Source organism: Triturus cristatus, chromosome 12 (assembly GCF_964204655.1).
Source record: "Triturus cristatus chromosome 12, aTriCri1.1, whole genome shotgun sequence".
Classification (NCBI taxonomy): Eukaryota; Metazoa; Chordata; class Amphibia; order Caudata; family Salamandridae; genus Triturus; species Triturus cristatus.
The window spans coordinates 426,878,042-426,896,524 of NC_140595.1; the positions used below are offsets into that span (position 1 = coordinate 426,878,042).

General features: G+C 41.9%; 1 protein-coding gene across 1 annotated transcript in view; it reads left to right on the forward strand.

Annotated features, from left to right (window-relative positions):
* LOC146776058 (cocaine esterase-like) overlaps positions 1-18,483 on the forward strand; it is a 605,874-nt gene that overhangs the window by 243,555 nt on the left and 343,836 nt on the right. The window contains exon 5 of the mRNA XM_085638256.1: positions 6,291-6,424. Within this exon, the coding sequence (XP_085494382.1) occupies positions 6,291-6,424 (134 nt within the window). The remainder of the gene's footprint in view (positions 1-6,290; positions 6,425-18,483) is intronic.

Consider the following 18,483-nt stretch of genomic DNA (forward strand, 5'->3'; position numbering starts at 1 on the left):
CCCTCCTCCCCCTCAGGCACTGTGATTGTCACATGTCTGTATCTGTGTCATCCATCCAAATCAAATATTGTTGGGCCACGTTATAATTTGGATTGAGTGGAGCGTTTGTGTGAAATCCTTTACTTGAATAACATTTCTGAACCTACCTGACCATTCATTTGAGGAATCTAGGCTTGAAGCTTGTACGGATTTTTATTTCTCTACCTATGATTTTGCTGATTCTGTACAATGTTACCTCCTTGTGACTGTGCATTCCTAACCTGTCAAACCTGTCTATTTACCTGACTAAGATGATTAAATCGACACTCAAGCTTCCAATGCCTGAATTTGCTGCAAATGTGACATGGATTAGTCTTTTTCAACATCTCAATGAGTTGCATAGCCTGCTGCTGTCTTCCCCTACCCTTCGCATTCCAAATATTGACTGACATTCTCCTTGTACCGCATTTGTGAAATCACCACGAGCACCACTGTAATCTTTCTTAGCAGCTTTCATTTGAGTTATCATCAGCTTTTCTTTAAGCCTCTTATGGTTTGGTCTCAAGTTCATCTCCACAGTACTTGTCACATCAGAGAATTTCGTCTATAGGCTTGGTTTGCCAGAAAATCAACTGCTGCTGATTTCAGGTCTCAGTCCATACACAAACCAATAGACAAATGTCCCATATCCTTCCCTGACACAGTATCCATCCCTCTGTACTATTTGAATGCCTGTAACAACTATTCATAATAGGCATGCACTGTTTACTTCACCTACTCTATTGTTCTGTCTATCTTCACCCAATCAAACTCATTAAGAGAGATTTTTCCCTTCAAATAGGTAATAGCTTGATTGTATTTCTTCATTTCCTCAGTTGATGGTGCACTAGTACACGGATGTCTAACAGTTTCTGTCTTGACTCGAGTCAATCAATGGAAATTTTACTATCTGCTCACAGATCACTTGGAACTACGCTGTCAAACAGAGTATCCAAACCTTCAAAACCTTCACAAATCTCTCAACTTGCTTGTACTATTCGACTGGATTTTCTCTCAATTTTGAAAAATCATTTGCCAAAGACAATATATCTGGTTTGGTCCATGGAAGATGCACATACCCTCCTCCAGGTACATCTCTCATCTGGAGCATTTTCACTCCATTACCCACATTGTCTTCAATAACTGGGAACATTTGCATTGTAACTCTCTTTGCTTCTTTCTTTTTAGCCCCTCTCCCTTCACATTTTTCCAACTCTTCCTATTTCTTGAGAGTGGCCAATAATTCCTTGATGCAATATTATTCCTGGAGTTCTCATGTTTTCAATGTCTCTGTCACTAAAGTCTATTCTGTATGATTTTTGTAATGTCTTTGATCTTTGTATATCCACCCTATACTTCTGTGCCAAAATAAACAGCTTCTTATGTATATTCTGAGTACGTCTGTTATTGTCCTTGCATATGAACAGTAGTTTGCTGTCCTTGCAGGACTTACAGTTCCCATGATCATTTTTTCAAGTTCTACTTTGAGTTTTGCTTCATCAAGGGTTTGGGCCTTACTTTTTTTTTAATAGTTCTTACTTGAGCTCCTGCACCACTGTCCTGTGTAGAAAGAGCTATCTCTCTAATCCAATCGGCAAGCTCCTACAGTCCTATCTGTCCTCCTGATGTATTCACAAGCTTCATCCTTCTGCACCTGTGATAAGAGTGGATGGGAAACGGGATACATCAGAATCTGGTGACCCCAACTGAAGAGTTCTTCCTGCTATGTTTTGGGATCCCCGCTGTGGGATTTCCATGCCATTTCCAGGTACATATAAAGTCTAGGCTTGTTCAGACCTCCCACTTGAAGTGGTTAGTTGTGCCAAATTTGCAGTGGAACCAGTATCCGTTCCACCAGAAACACTAGCTGAAGTCGGAATTAATGGCACTTGATTTGTCTGTCCTGATCTTGGGTCTGTAGAGGTAGAAATTGAATCACTCATCCCAGTAGGGACTGCCAAAGTATGTGTGTTTTGTCCCCTATTCCCAGATTGGTATAACAGAACTACAGGACCTATGGTTACAGGGACAATCATGGCATCTGGAGCATTCAGTACAGTCTGATTATTCTTTCCAGCCTTCCTGAATTTCATTTAAAGGTAGAAAAGTACTATGTAGATTTGGATTCATTGGCATGACAGGTGCATTAGGAATTTTCCCAACATAGGAATTTGCTCTACTCTGGGATTGTTCCTCATGACAGGGTGGTGGATGATTTACCAATAATTCATTTAAGAATTGATCTCCAATTTTATTCTCACTATCGTCAGTCTGTGTCAGTGTCTGAGAATCCTCAAGATGTTTTTTCTTGTCCTTACAGTTCTCTCCTTTTTCCTTACTGCAACTAGTGCAGGATACATGTGTGTTCCCTCAGCTATATCCATTCTACAAGCTTTCTGCTGTGCATCCCATCTGGCCTCAATCTACCATTTTTAAGTATTCTTGTATCTTCCCTGAAATTTGTGTTTCTCTTTCTAATGAGCCATGTGTTCCCATTCGCTAAAGGCTTTAACCCGCATCGGTCTTGGAGGTGGTTTGATTTCATACAACTGACTTTGCACATTTTCTGGAATTCGGATATTAAATGTTCCATACTGTGGAAATGCTAAAAAAAAGTCTTTCTCAGTATATTTCATCCAGTTTTCAAGCCATGTACATGTGTGAACCAATGCCAGTGCAGCTCATCTATGATATTGTCAACCTATCGCAGTGTGGTGTTACACCAACCGACCAATACCAGTGTAACACCCTGTGATGTCACCTCACTCCTTGCAGCAACTACCCGTCCTTCACAATCCTCTGTGCGCATCTTTTGCTAAGCAAAATTCACCCAATGGTAGCATTTTCAAAACCCCTCTTCTGCTCCACTAAAAAAATGTATAGATTTCACCCACTCAAAAACATTAAATAAACACAGCAATCTACTTTACCTAACACACACTTTAAGTTAAATGTCGACGAGCGCTACCTCACTCTAATTGTTACAACCATTCTCTGTGCAGTGAGACAAACTGCAATGATCGAAATTCCTCAACTTTACGAATAGAAAGTTCCCTTCACTTTGTGATACTGCCAACAACGTCTCTTGCACAGTACCTTCAAAACTACAGCAAACATATACCGGGATCCTAGGTCACTACGGACCCGATAACAACTTCAACTTCACTGCACAAAGTGCATCACTCAAACATAAACTCTAGGTGCTCTGCATGACCTCACACATCGATATTACCGCAATCTCAACTTATACAATAGCAATGTGCAACCCTATTAATACTCACACCACTGTTTTGTCGCTTTCGTCATACTCCTCCAATACTGGCACTTGGTAACCTTCAACTGAACATATGGCTTTGGATGTGATCTAATTTTAATTAGGATTCCAATAATAGGGGTTTAAATAGAAATCCCCATTTATATCCTAACTGCTTAGGACAAGTAACCATCCGACATGCTACGAAAATAACTGGTGTAGCGTTTCTGGGCCCATAATTCTTCTCTTCAAATCTCACCACTCTCTTGGTCCTTCAATGGACCTTGTTTTGTGCCGATAGGGGCCTGATTTAAAGGGTCTAAACAGTCATCCAATGAGGACCAGGAATCAGATAACTAGACTTCAGACTAGAAATGAGACTTATGTAAATTATTCCCAGAACAATGCTGTAAATATAAAGGATCATTACCGCAAGCCCAAATCGCCTAAAGAAATGTAGGCGAGCCAGAATCATACAAACTAATAGATTAGATAAAGCTATTCAGAATAATAGCATTAGTATTTGATGCCCTGAGGTATCTCTAATGTGATCTCTCCCAACCATAGGTAACCCTAATTAAGAATGCACATTCACTTAGCTAGGAATACATCATGGCAGCTGAGTCGATACTTATAAATTTAGTATAGTTTATCAAAGATAGAGAAATGGCAAATTCATCAGTAAATTAGGATCTGACTATAGACACTTGAGTAAGATTCTAACAAGTTACCAAACGCTTACAAGTTCAGTTCAGGAAGGGACATAAAGCTTGCCAGTTCAAACAGTCTGCCAAGAAGAAAGAGATCACCAAGCACACACAGAGTATTCGTCAGTTGGAAAGGAAGCCAGGTTCAATTTGTATCAGGAAAGATACAACCGCCAGGAAAGTTCACAAAGTTTCAGAGATCTCATTTTAGTTTCTCTGTTTCAAGATGTTACCCAGTCCGTAAATAGCAATCAATAACCTCCTCATTCAGTTTTATTGAGCAATATTATATTCCACAAGTTTCTGGGGATGACACCTCCTGGTGTCACCTCATCAGTCAGACCACTCAGTCCATTGGTCAGTTCGTATAGGATAAGTGTCACGTTATATAAAGAAGACGCAAAATGTGGAATAATAGGTGGAACCATTATTCAGTCCTTAAGCAATCCAATATATGAAACGTTGAACCATTGAACAATGCTCCTTTAGCAAGAGCACATAAGCAAGTTCAAGAGCACTGTTTCCCAGGCAGATGTTCCAGACATGTAGCATAAAATGTAGCGAATCTCCTTCTGCAACACATGAGGATAAAAGAAAGACAAAACAGTTCACGTTATTGGTTATACTAAGGAATTCTCTCACGCGCAGTGAATTAAGCAAGTCAAAAAGACTTCACGTATGCAGTCAGGCCTTCATTAATTTAGGCTAATATAATGTAAAATATATAAAATTATTAAGCATACATTCAAAATATGTCATGATTCTAGTATAACTCTGATGCATTTGAAGTCAGTTAGTATGGTTTCAAATAACACGTCAGTATGCTGCACTTCTACATTTTTTGAAGTACCAACATGTAAGAATATTTTAAATCATATATTTAGAATGTCATTTCAGGTGAATAACATTAGTATACATGTGAAATACAATCTCTGAAAGTTTAATGAATGCATCAATAATTAGGAATTTGTAACACCTACTTTTTGTTTGTACTTTTCGGTGCACACATTTACACACACAAAAGATAGGTTTTAATAAAAATTCACTATTATAATCAGGTTTTATCATAATATTTGATTAATTCTCATTAGTTGCTCACTTTTATAAATATTTCTGAAAATGATTAGAGGTAAACTCCATAAGGTGAGAGTTCACCATTTACAAGTTTTCTAACACACAATAATGAAAATATACTTTGTCAATTAGTAAATCACAGGCTATATTATTTAAATGCATAACATCATGTAGACTACATCTCTTCTGCATGCTGTTATGATGCAATAACTAAATTTCTCTTGTCTTGTCATGCTTTCCTAAACATGTAGTTAGTGCACATTTATTGTTTTTCTCTCAGAAAGTGTTATAATTGGTTTTTTGTGTCATTAAAAGTTTAAATGTGATTTCCTCTGCAATACAATCAACTATCAGTATCGCAAAAGCCTATTGGCAGGAACATATTCTGAGTAAGCCTTGGGTAAAGTCTACTGGTGGGATACCTCAAGGAATATAGAGAAGCATCAGTGAATTTGTTGATCTTTGAGAACACTGAGTCAAAACTGCAGGGAAGGGCAGGAAGTTTTGCTAAAAGGTCAAATGGGCAGGACATTTGTCCATATCATGTTTGTGCTTAGATACACAAAGTCAAGATGACAAATGAAGTTCATGTGTGCTATACATAAAGATAGAAAAAAAAATCTAATACATAGGCAGGGAAATTCTCTCTTGGTGTAACCTTCAAGAGCCTTATTCTTCACTTATGAGTTGTCCTAACGGCATTTTTATGAGGATGATTCCTCTTGATAAAGAATTCTGTGTGGAATCATGCTACCATGTGGAACCACCCTAATATACACAAGAATGGTTTGTTCACTATACGTTCTGTCACAGTTGCTCCTTGGCAAAGCCACTTTCATTCCCTTGGAGGTGAAACACTCCATATCCCATTCAGCCTCTCTGTGTGGATTCATTCAGGCCATCTCAGATGTGAAGCATCGCTGACTTGGTAGGAAAGTTACAAAACAGTAAAACACTAAGGGAGTGAATTTGGGTTGGGTGTTAACAGAAAATCGTCCAATTTGAGGGGGAAGTCATAAATCATGGAACAAATGTACTGGTTAAATGTTCTCAACTGAAGGGCTAGTATGTCCATAGGAAATTCTGCTGGAGAATTCTTCTCTACATATTAGTACATTCTCCAGAAACTGGAGGGCGTTCCATTACTACCCATATCCAAATCAGGTCCTGTAAACATCATATTATCAGAACTCAATCAGAAGCATCATCTTGACTTGTTCTGTGATTGCATCTTTCAGGTCATGGTCTGGATTCATGGAGGTGGTTTGCTGATGGGCGGAGCATCGATGTATGATGGATCTGCATTATCAGCCTATGAAAATGTGGTGGTGGTCGCAATCCAGTACAGGCTTGGGATTCTGGGATTCTTCAGGTACAGTACTAAATGTTACAATAACAGCACAATATGTATCACTTTAAATAATAATGACAACATTCTTTGCTCCAGAAAATAAAAACTAAGTTCATAAGCAATGTCATTTGAATAATTGAAAATGCGAGTAGTGTGGTATAAACGATTTCTTCAGGGACTGTAAAACAAGCACAAGTTACACAGTTTTTTCCCCTTAGCCAGTTTATTAATGGTATAAACAGTCTATTTCTGATTCAGTTCCATATCTCATTTCATGCTGGTTCTATACCCAGTGAAAAAACAATTACTGTTTTCAGGTAACTATCTACTTTCCATGAGCTCAGTAGGTGGTGGACCACAAACTCAGCATCATCTGAAGACCATCTGCAGCTTCTCTATTGAGACTGCTTGCACCGAGCGGTCCCCTCTCCCTCTTGAATGGGTTTAAATTGGAACTTTACATGTAAATGTTGGAGTTCTAAATTTATCCAAATTTGTTTCAGAGGTGTAACAGTTAGTAGTGTGAGTAGTAGTGTCAACCACATGGTCTTTTCACAGATGCAGATTTTGATTCTTGTAAGAAATTGGGTCATTAATTTAGAGAAGGTCAGAGCTCCACTCAAATATTAGGCACAATACATGTCAGGGTGAAACACAGAAATCACTAACTAAACATGTGCTGAAACCTCTCGTAGCTTGGCAGAAAAGAAGTCAGGCTTAACTTAGAGACAATGAGTTAAATAGCTAGGCAGCACACAAACAGTAATAAGGGACAATGATCCCAGAACACTAGCTAAATGGCAAACATCTAACTAGTAAAACCAGAGTTTTGAATTTCCAAGCAGTCTTCTAGTCACAATGGTGATTGCTGATGCAAAGAGCAGGAAATCGCTGGAGCTTCACGTTGGCAGGAGACACCGACGGTCTTTTATGATGGGAAGAGCCCAGAATATCTGGATTGTCACCTAGAATCCAGTTCTTACAGTTGTGAAGTAGAAGTGCACTCTGACACTCACCAAGGGTCCAAAACCTGGGAAGACACCTATTAAGGGTCAGGACGCACTCCAGCAGAGACCAGCAGAGGCTAGCAACAGGGCTCAGGCAGGTTCAGTTTGTGCAGGTCAGTTGGGCAGTTGCAAGAGAGACTTCTGGAAGCGTGTTGTGTCCCTGTAGCTCAAGCAAGAGGTCAGCCAGCTTGCCCTTGGAGTCACTTCTGTGATCCTGCGTTCAAGGTAAGCAGGTCCAGTCTTCCTTCTTCAGACAAAAAGGCAGTCCTTCTTCTGAATTTTCACAGATCCAGGAGTATTCTGATTCTGGGTTCTGAGAATGCAACTTTTATACCCTGTGCCTGTTATGTCCGGGCCGACTCACGAACTGCGGCGCTACCTGCTTCATCTTTGCTGGCCGCGGTGCAACCCGCACCGCCCTTCCCTCCTCTTCGGGGATGCCGTGGTACACCATCGCAGCCCGCTGTGGCCATCTCAATGGCATCGCGGAAAGCACCTGCGACGCCTGTTGGTTTTTGGGCACACCGCATACTTGCAAGGCAGCCTATCCGCTTACCCAGGCACCTTGGGACCTTACACTCACCTGATGTGGGTGTCTGGTGATCCCCCTTCCTTGGGTGCCATAATTTTGCTCTCGTCTTCACCTTGCTCCCAGAAGGCAATAGGGGAGGTTTACTTACCTTCCTAACATGGTGATCTTTCTCTAATGCACTTCACTCTTTTCCCTATTCAAGATGGTGACACCTCTCCTTCCTGTTTTGTCACTTCCTGTTCCTGTTTGTCACTTCCTGTTCCTGTATGTCACTTCCAGTTTTCTGTATATAAGGGATAAGAACCTTTCCTCCTTGCATTGCAACACTCCTTGTTCCTGCTGGTGTGTCATCGCTCCTGTTGGCTTCTTGACTCTTATTTTGGTGATCCCTTCCTTCTGTTGGTGTTCCTGGTTACCTTGCGACTTCTGCTCCAGCTTGACTTCCAGTTTTCTGCTGGTTCCTTTTGGGCACCTGGTCTTCCATTGTTTTCTGGCTCCTGATCTTCTCCTGCATTCCTGGAGTCTCATCATCATGAGAGGTTTTTTCCCGAGGGGGTTTTCATCTTGGGACTCCTTCTGGAGGGCACTGGCTGCTTAGGCGTTCATTGTCGGCAGCACCGTGGCTACCGGAAGGGGTTGCCCCTATCTCGGACAAACCAGGACTTACAAGAACCGAAGCTGGGAACTGTCCCAATGCCTCAAGACTAGTAAGAAAGACCCTAAACCCGGACAGATTGCAATGCCCAAAAACCCGCATGGATAACTCACAGCCCTCTCCTAACGAAGGGTTCGTAGCACTGGCATTAGTAGAGATGGTTGAACAACAAGCCCAAGAACTACAACAACTAAGAGATGAAATCTTAGCCTTATGCCAGTGCTGACAACTAAGACATCTGATGTACCCATGGTCTCTACCTCTACTCCTCGTTATTCTGCAGATCCCAAAAAGCTGAAGGAATTCTTGTATTCCTTGACTGTGTTTTTTGCCTTTCGTCCAGCCCAGTTTTCCTTGGATAGAACTAAAGTTGGATACCTGATTAGTGCCTTATCTGGTCCTGCATTAGCATGGGCAACACCCTTGGTTTTTTGAACTAGAGCTAACTGTGGGATGGGAATGGTTTATGAAGGTGAAATTGTTGGAGAAGGAAAGCAGCAAACAATCTTTCTTCTTTTTTTAAAAATAAACGCGTTTGTGTAAGCTATGTTTACGATGAGAATGTATTCAGTTTACGTTTTTGTACTGCAATTAAGAAATATGACATTAATACTGACGGTGATGTTACTGAATACTTGTATTGCAGATACCCCTGATGAAGGGAAATTAATCCCGAAATGCATTGGGTGACGCAAATAAAGTTGTGATATGCAGAAACACGTATTCCTCCTGTTTTGTACTAATACCATCACTTATGGACGAATGAGTAGAATAAATTGAAGAAGAAGAAAGTTAAGAATAAAAGATTACGCGACATAATAAGAAGTAATTAAAAGAGGTGGAATTGAAAACTTGATTTATTGGATTCATAATAATCCAGGATTGGGCTGTGCATCCGGTATAGGTTCCAGAAAGTGGTTCCTTCGTGTTTGGTTAACACCCTTGGTAGCCACAGAAGACCCACAGTTGTCAGATTATGCACCTTTTCTTGATTCTTTTAAATGGATGTTTGAGAGACCTGCGCTGGAGACCTCAGCGGAAGAAGCCTTGTCTGACATCCAACAAGGGAGTCAGGACGTCTTGCAGTACATCACACGCTTCAGGCACTTGGTCGGCGGAAACCACTTGGGTGGAATGAACACTGGTAACCCTTTATCGCAGAGGGTTGAGAGAAGAAATAAAAGATTAATTTGTACATTCTCCTCGTGCAGAAACTATGACTGAGTTAATGGACTTAACATTATCAGTTGAACATCGTCTCAATGAACGTCGTTTGGAGAGACGAAAGTCACGACTCCAGCAGCATACCGGAGTAACTCGACCTAATGTTCGTAAAACAGATAACCCTGTGTCCGACATACAACCTTCCACAGGAGAAAAAACTATTCAGATAGGATTAACTATGGGACACCTGTATGAGGTGAACACAGAAGAAAACAAGGTCTGTGACTGTATTGTGGCGCCTCAGGGCACATGATCCGCGATTGACCTACTCATTCTACTAGGCAGTCCAAAAATGCCAAATCCTGTCCTCTGTGAGAAGGTAGAGGACGGGATGGTCTGGAATCCCTTCGATCTGTACCTCGAAGGAAACTTCCACCTCTCTCTTTCTTCTGACTATGCTTATGAGGCTGCCAAATGGAGTAGAAGAGAAGATACTTGCACTGTTGGATTGTGGTACCAGCAGGATGTACTTGGATGAACCATGGGCTAGTGAGAGGCAAATTAGTCGTGTCCCTAAAGAAATCCCATAACAAGTACATACAGTAAACGTAACCCTCCTCATTTCCGGTCCAGTCAAAGACATGACACTGTTATTACAGCTTACATTTGGAAAACATCAAGAACGCTTGTCTTTTGACCTGATCGCCTCACCCAGCCATGTCATGATCTTAGGTATACCTTGGCTGATCAGACACAACCCGTATATCAACTGGGAGGCAAGGACCATTGCCCTGTTATCACACTTCTGTTATCCCACTGAAGGTAATGCCTATGATAAGAAAAGAAGCCTGTACCTCCGTTAACTCCGTCCAAGGAATACCAAGTCACTACCGTACACACGATGACATCTTTCAGAAGCCTACGAAGGTGACGTTACCTCCTCATAGGGAGTTTGACTGTGTCATTCCATTGGACCCTGGAGCAAAGTACCCTTTGGAAGAGTATATTCTCCCACTGAACCAGATAAAGAGACTCTCAGACAATACCTCAAGGAACATCTCCAGAGTGGTCTCATCGTTCGATCCTTGTCACCTGCTGGGGCACCCCTTCTTCTTTGTCTCCATGAAGACCAAAGATCTCCGACCATGTATTGACTTCAGAGGCTTAAACAAAGTTACCATCAAAGACCGCTGTCCGTTGCCCTTGATTATCCTGGAGTCGGTTAGAGGGGCACAAATATTCACCAAGTTGGATCTCAGGGTTGCCTATCATTCCTTCGAATCAAGGAAGGGGATGAAAGGAAAACTGCATTTCGAACTCCATAGGACATTTTGAATACCGAGTTATGCCTTTTGGGCTGACCAACGCCCCTTCAATCTTTCAAAGGTTCAAGGACAATGTGTTCTCGGATCTCCTAAACCAGATAGTGGTAATCTACCTAGACAACATATTGATCTATTCAGCAGCTCCTGAGTTACATCACACGCATATCATGCAAGTCCTGGAAGGACTACGCCAAAATAGTCTCTTCTGTAAACTTGAAAAATGTGAGTTTGACGAGTCCGAGGTAGAATATTTGGGCTACCGGATTAACAAGACGGGAATAGCCATGGATCCTCAAAAGGTACAGGCTATTTTGGATTGGCCATCACCTTCGACCATTAAAGAAACACAGTGTTTCCTAGGTCTGGCAAACTTTTACCATCAATTCATTGACAACTTTGCTCACCAAAGCAGCTACATATCCTAAACTCTGAATAAAGAGTATCTCCGGCAAGGGTTCAAGTGGACAGAAGCTGTCAAACAGGCCTTCCAGTCCCTAAAAAAGACTTTCACGCAAGCACCTATGTCACGACAATTTGACCCAATGAAGAAATTTTTGGGGGAAACAGACACGTCGGACAGAGCTGTTGGTGCTATCCTCCTCTACAACAAGAAGACGACAGACTGGAACATCCTGTGTTTTACCTGTCACATGTCCTGTCAGACTCTGAAAGGAACTACTCTGTCCTAGAATGAGAACTACTGGCCATGAAGTTCACCTGCCGTGAATGGAGACATTTTTAATGGGAACCAAGGACCCTTTCGAAATCAGAACAGACCATGGAAACCTCCAATGTCTCTGTTACATTCAATGCCAAAATAGTCGCCAAGCCCGGTGGGCTTACTTTTGCAGCCAGTATGACTTTGTCATTTCCTATATTCCAGGATCTCCAAACACTTTGGCAGATGCCTGGTCTCATGGTTATCCAGAAAGACCTGCGCTCCCACAACAGAACATAATCCAGCCAGAAAGAATTATTGGCATGGTTCAATCCTTCCAAGACAGGCTTCATTCAGAATATAATCCATGAACCAAGAAGCTAGTCGATCGGGTCAAGCAGCATGACACACACTACTACCATGGTAGGGCTTTATTTCTTCACACACAAAAGGTGCAGATAGAAGCTCTCCAGATGTGTCACAATTCTCCTGTGGCCGGTCATCGTGGTTTCAAGACTACCCTAGAACTGATACTTCGCTCTTTCTGGTGGCCGTTGATAAGAAAAGATTCCAAAATCTATGTGTCATCTTGTCCTGTTTGTGCCCAAGCCAAAACATTGCATACTAAACCCATGGGATTGCTTCACCCTTACCTGTTCCACCAGCTCCATGGCATACCATATACAAGACTTCATTTCCTCTCTGCCTCCATCTGCAGGTAACAGGGTTATAATGGTGACAATAGATTCTTTCGCCAAGATGGCTCATTTCACCGTCCTTAAAAAACTACCTACTGCAAGAGAACTCGGAAGCATCTTCATACAAAAGATATACCACCTCCATGACCTGCCACGGGTGATTGTATCGGATCGAGTCCCTCAGTATGTATCACGTTTTTGGAAACATTTTTGTAAAGCTCTTCATATTGAGGTGGTCTTGTCCTCCAGGTTTCCTCTCCAGACCAATGGCCAAACTGAACACTTAAATCAAGGGCTGGAGCAACACCTCCGCTGTTATTGCAATTCGACTCAGAGTGACTGGTCCTTCTACCTACCGTTGGCTGAATACTCCTCTGTTCCAGCGGCAGCCTCCTTTATTTGCCAATTCCGAGCTATACGATCTAAAGTTCATGTCCATCTCCAAGAAGCTAAAGAGAAAATGAAGGACACGGCTGACGTCCATCGCCACCAATCTCCATTATACCAAGTCAATGACAAAGTCTGGCTGTCCTCGAAGTTTCTACCTTTTCAGTTATCACGAAGTAAATTTAAGCTGTGCTTTTATGGTCCATTCAAAGTTACACAAGTTGTGAATCCTGTGTCCTTTCGACTTCAACTGCCACGTGCTTGGAGGATACATCCTGTTTTTCATGCCTCTCAGTTGAAACTCTATGTCTCGGACCCCTATTGGAGGGTTTTTTCTCATCCACCTCCTGTTTTGATCAATGAGGTACCCGAGTACGAGGTCCAAGCTATCTGTGACTCTCGGCTTTTTAGGGGCCGTTTGCAGTTCCTTGTCCATTGGAAAGGCTATCCCCTCAGTGGTAATACTTGGGAGGATGCTGACTCTGTCCACACTTCTGTTCTTGTCCGCCAGTTTTTTCAGCTTTTTACCTGGCAAGCCCGGGGCTTCGGAAGAGGGACCTACTGTTACACCGCGGACCGACTCGCAACCTGCCACGCTACCTGTTTTGCCTTTGCCAGTCACGATGCAACCCACGGTGACCCTCCCTCCTCTTCGGGGATGCCACAGTACAGCATCGTGGCTCGCTGTGGCCATTTCAACGGCGTCACGGAAAGCACCTGCGTTGCCTGTTGGTTTTTGGGAATGCCACATACTTGCACGGGAGCCCATCCGCTTCCCCAGGTACCTTGGGACCTTACACTCACCTTGTGTGGGCGTCTGGTGATCCCCCTACCTTGGGGACCATAATGTTTCTCTCCTCTTCAGCTTGCTCCCAGAAGGCAATAGGGAAGGGTTACTTACCTTCCTAACATGGTGATCTTTCTGTAATGCACTTCACTATTTTCCCTATGCAAGATGGTGACACCTCTCCTTCCTGTTTTGTCACTTTCTGTTCCTGTATGTCACTTCCTGTTTTTCTGTATATAAGGGATCATAACCTTTCCTTCCTTGTGTTGCAACACTCCTTGTTCCCTCTGGTGTGTCCTCGCTCCTGTTGGCTCCTTGACTCTTATTTTGGTGATGCCTTCCTTCTGTTTGTGTTCCTGATTACCTTGCGACTTCTGCTCCAGCTTGACTTCCAGTTTTCTCCCGGTTTCTTTTGGGCTCTTGGTCTTCCAGTGTTTTCTGGCTCCTTGTCTTCTCCTTCATTCCTGGAATCTCATCATCATCAGGGTTTTTTTCCCTCCGGGGTCTTCCTCTTGGAACTCCTTCTGGAGGGCACTGGCTGCTTAGGCTTTCACTGTCGGCAGCACCGTGGCTACTGGAAGGGGTCGCCCTTATCTCGGACAAGCCAGGATTTACAAGAACCGAAGCTGGGAACTGTCCCAATGCCTCAAGACTGGTAAGAAAGACCCTAAACCTGACAGTGCCAACCTGTGTGCGGGGGACACTGTCTTTGTCTAACCCTAACTGGTTCTGGTCATTTCTTCCCTCTTCTATGTGTTTGTCTCCAATCAGCCAGCAGAACAAAGGGCAAGGAGGCCTAACAGTGAGCTGCTTTATACGCTAGGATGGGGGTGGGGACAGACTTCAAACTACCCTTTGAATCTCAGAAAGGGCTGAGTACAACCCACTAGCCATTCTGGTCAGCAGAGGAACTCCCTCCCCAAACCCAAGGCCCATCCATCCCCTTTTTGGAAGGAATTCACAGTACACCACAAGAAAGCCATGAACAGTCATCTGACCCTGGATACTGCCAGATAGATACATTTGGTTTAGGCAGGAATATGCCACCTTTCTAAACATGTAAAAAGAACAGTTGCTGGGCGGAATGCTGAAACAATGTCATTCACCCCTTATACAGAGATCTGGGCCTATATCCATTGTTTGTCAACACACCATGCCATTCCAGTTTAGACCCAGCCATACACAAACCAGTCGTTCTTAGAAAAAGTTTTTTATTAAGAGCAGGAAGAAAAACCACTGTCCATTACATCATAATGCATACAAAAGCAGTAATATTCTGAATTAACATCTAGAGATTAAAAAGATATGAAAAGATGGATGTATGACGTTACAATGCATACATTTACATCGCGGTACATTACATCGTGGTTTTTACAACGCAAGTCGTTACAATGACTTGCGTTGGAGGGCGCTGGACTTAGGAGTAGTATAATTTACTATTCCAACTCCAGTCTATGTACAGTTGGGAAGGTGTTGGATAGTAAATTACACTATTCCTTGTCCTAGAGCGCCATCTAGCGCAAGTTGTTGTAACTACTTGCGTTGTAAAAACCACGATGTAATGGCATCGCGTTGTAAAGGTTGTTTACCTGAAAAGATGCATAAAAACAGAATTCTGTAACAGGTTATAATCCTTAATACCCTGTTTCTACATGATTTGTCCGCATAGACATATAAAGAAAATACACAACCTTATTAGCAGCATTTTTAAAGTGCCTGTGCAACTAGGAAAGACTATTACAAAAATACCAAGAGAAAGACAATACAAACATCAAACATTTTTTAAAGTGTATGAGCAGCTAAGACTAAGTATTACATGAATACAAAGAAGAAGCCAATACAAATGTCCAGGAACTCTATAAAGTGCAAGTGTGACAATCAACATCAGTTTTATTGAATATTGTGCATTAATTCATTGCCAGCTACAGATAATTTTGTCAAACCTACTCTAACTCAGCTATACAAAATTCTTGCCAGACAGCTCTAAATCTTATTGTAGTTCCTATACATTTTGCGTATGCCTCCTCAAATCTATAAATCCTGCACATTTTACTAATCTAATCTAATCCTAGGTTGTTTATTAATTTTCCAATTTTGCAGCAGTAAGGGCCTAGCAACCCCATAAGAGATTATTAGAAAATACTGTTGATATTTTGTAAAGCATTGCCCTCTGGTGACACCCCAAATAAAACCAGCCTAGGTGATGGATCAATAGTTAATGACAAAAATTAGAAATCATACCAAAAACCTCCTTCCAAAATTGCTGCAATTTACTACATCCATAAAATGTATGAACCCATCCTCCATCATCCCATTCATTGCATCTAAAACAATGATTCAGGGAAGTAGGAAACTCTTTATGCAATGTCAGAGGAGTATACTATGCAAGCCATCTGGATAGAAAATTAATTATTTTATAATTCGTCCCTCGCAATGCCTTATTCGAGAATTTGCTTAATTGTCGCCATTCCTTCATATTGAACTTACAGCCTGTCTCTGAGTGAATTTTCTGAAGTTCTTTCGCCATAATCTCTTCACTATGAGCTTGCTGATGTAGTAACTGATACCAAACTCCCACACCCGTGACTTTGTTTGACATTTGCTTAGTTATTTGAAGCATGGCTTCACTCAGCATAGTATAGTTATTTTCGAGAAATTTCGCAAGCTGAAGATAGCTTAGAAAAAAATCAGTATTTAAGTTGCCGAACTGCAGCCTTATCGAGTCCCAAGTAATGAATGTTTGATGGTTATAAAAATCACCAAGAAGGCCAAAGCCTGATTCTTGCCATTCTTGGTAGAGTCCTTTTGGCGTCATTAAACCTCCAACTACACAATCTTGTATGGGGGTATAAGCATGATATGCTGGAATATTTTTTAAAAATAAAAAAAAGCGTAATCCTCGTCACCAATGTCAAAATAATCTTATACCTGTGTTTTTTTGCGCAGTTTTGCTAATCACAGAAAAATGGGGAGTTTTGTGGCACTTTCTTTCAGCATTTGTATTAGTAAAAAATTATCAAAACGCGAATGTTCTTCTCCTAATTGTGAAAGTAAGTTAAGCAGGGAAGCCTGATAATAAGTTGGAAAATGTGGGAGCGCTTATCCCCCTGATGCTACATCCAGCTGTAATATGGGTAGCTTAACCCTGGGGTGCTTGTTATTCCACACAACCTTACAAATCAATCTGTCCTTTTCTCTAAAATAGGCACTTGGAATTTTCATGGGGAGGTTACTAAAAAGAAACTGAAATAGCGGCAGCACCAACATTTTGACCATAGACACTCGGCCTATCACTGATAAATCCAACAAGGTTCACTTGTCCAATATGTTTTTTTACTTTTCTTAGAATGGTGGTATAATTCCGGGAAAAGAGTTGGTCATAGTTGTTTGTGACATAAATGCCTATGCATCTAATTGGATGTGGGCCACGACTATGTACATTTCTGGATTTCCTCCATTGCATTCTGTATGCAGGACTCTTCAGCTTTAAGATATAAAATTTTATCATCTGCATACAACTTAATTTCAGGCATACTTTCACTGGGGGGCACAATCAACAAATTATTACGGATTATAAACAAAGAAAACAAAAGAGGGGATAAGGGGCAACCCTGTCGCGTGCCTCGTTTAATAATCACCCTACCGGCCTCAACCCCATTGATCATAATTTGTGCTTCTGCCTGGCTATATAGGCAGATTGGGTGAACTGGTAGCGTATAATAAATTACTGCCTGAACCGCCGAGGACACAATGCTGCATTATCCTATCGACCTGAAGGGTCGCAAATTATGGAATTGGTGTCTTGTTGCCATACAGACGACAAGCTGAGGGAATGCGGCTCATTTTGACCCACGGCAGTGGCGAGAGACATGTTAAATCATCAAGTTGGCACCAGTCTAAGGTTGGTGGACGGGGGCTGTAAATGTGCAAAGAACTTTCAAATCTGTCCGCATGTAAGGCACAGTAAAAGAACACTAATTGTTTCGTTTTCCAATGATAGATTGCCCATAAGAGACGTTAAGAACTGTGGATTAATGGAAAACGAGAGCGTCATCATTTGTTATAGTGCCTGGCAGACATGGCGGCTAAAGAACAGTATTTACACTGAAGAACTGTGCTAGTCCTTTGTTGCTGCCTGTGATTTAAGTTCCGCCAATGATAAGAACAGAGATGCAATTTAAACACTTGCGAGACTGAAATGTCTTTTGTAATTGAGCACTGAGGAAGGCAAAGGTGCCGAAATGCATTTGCTCTACTGAATAAACAGAAGTCCCGAGAGTGCTTTGTGCCTGTTTTTGAGCTGTGATATTACCGTGACTCACCCACGCTTTTGCAGGAGATGGCACCCGCCCTGAGTTCGGCAGATTGGGTGAACTGGTAGCGTATATTAAATTACTGCCTGAACCGCCGAGGACACAATGCTGCATTATCCTATCGACCTGAAGGGTCGCCAATTATGGAATTGGTGTCTTGTTGCCATACAGACGACAAGCTGAGGGAATGCGGCTCATTTTGACCCACGGCAATGGCGAGGGACATGTTAAATCATCACGTTGGCACCAGTCTAAGGTTGGTGGACGGGGGCTGTAAATGTGTAAAGAACTTTCAAATCTGTCCGCATGTAAGGCACAGTAAAAGAACAATAATTGTTTCGTTTTCCAATGATAGATTGCCCATAAGAGACGTTAAGAACTGTGGATTAATGGAAAACGAGAGCGTCATCATTTGTTATAGTGCCTGGCAGACATGGCGGCTAAAGAACAGTATTTACACTGAAGAACTGTGCTAGTCCTTTGTTGCTGCCTGTGATTTAAGTTCCGCTAATGATAAGAACAGAGATGCAATTTAAACACTTGCGAGACTGAAA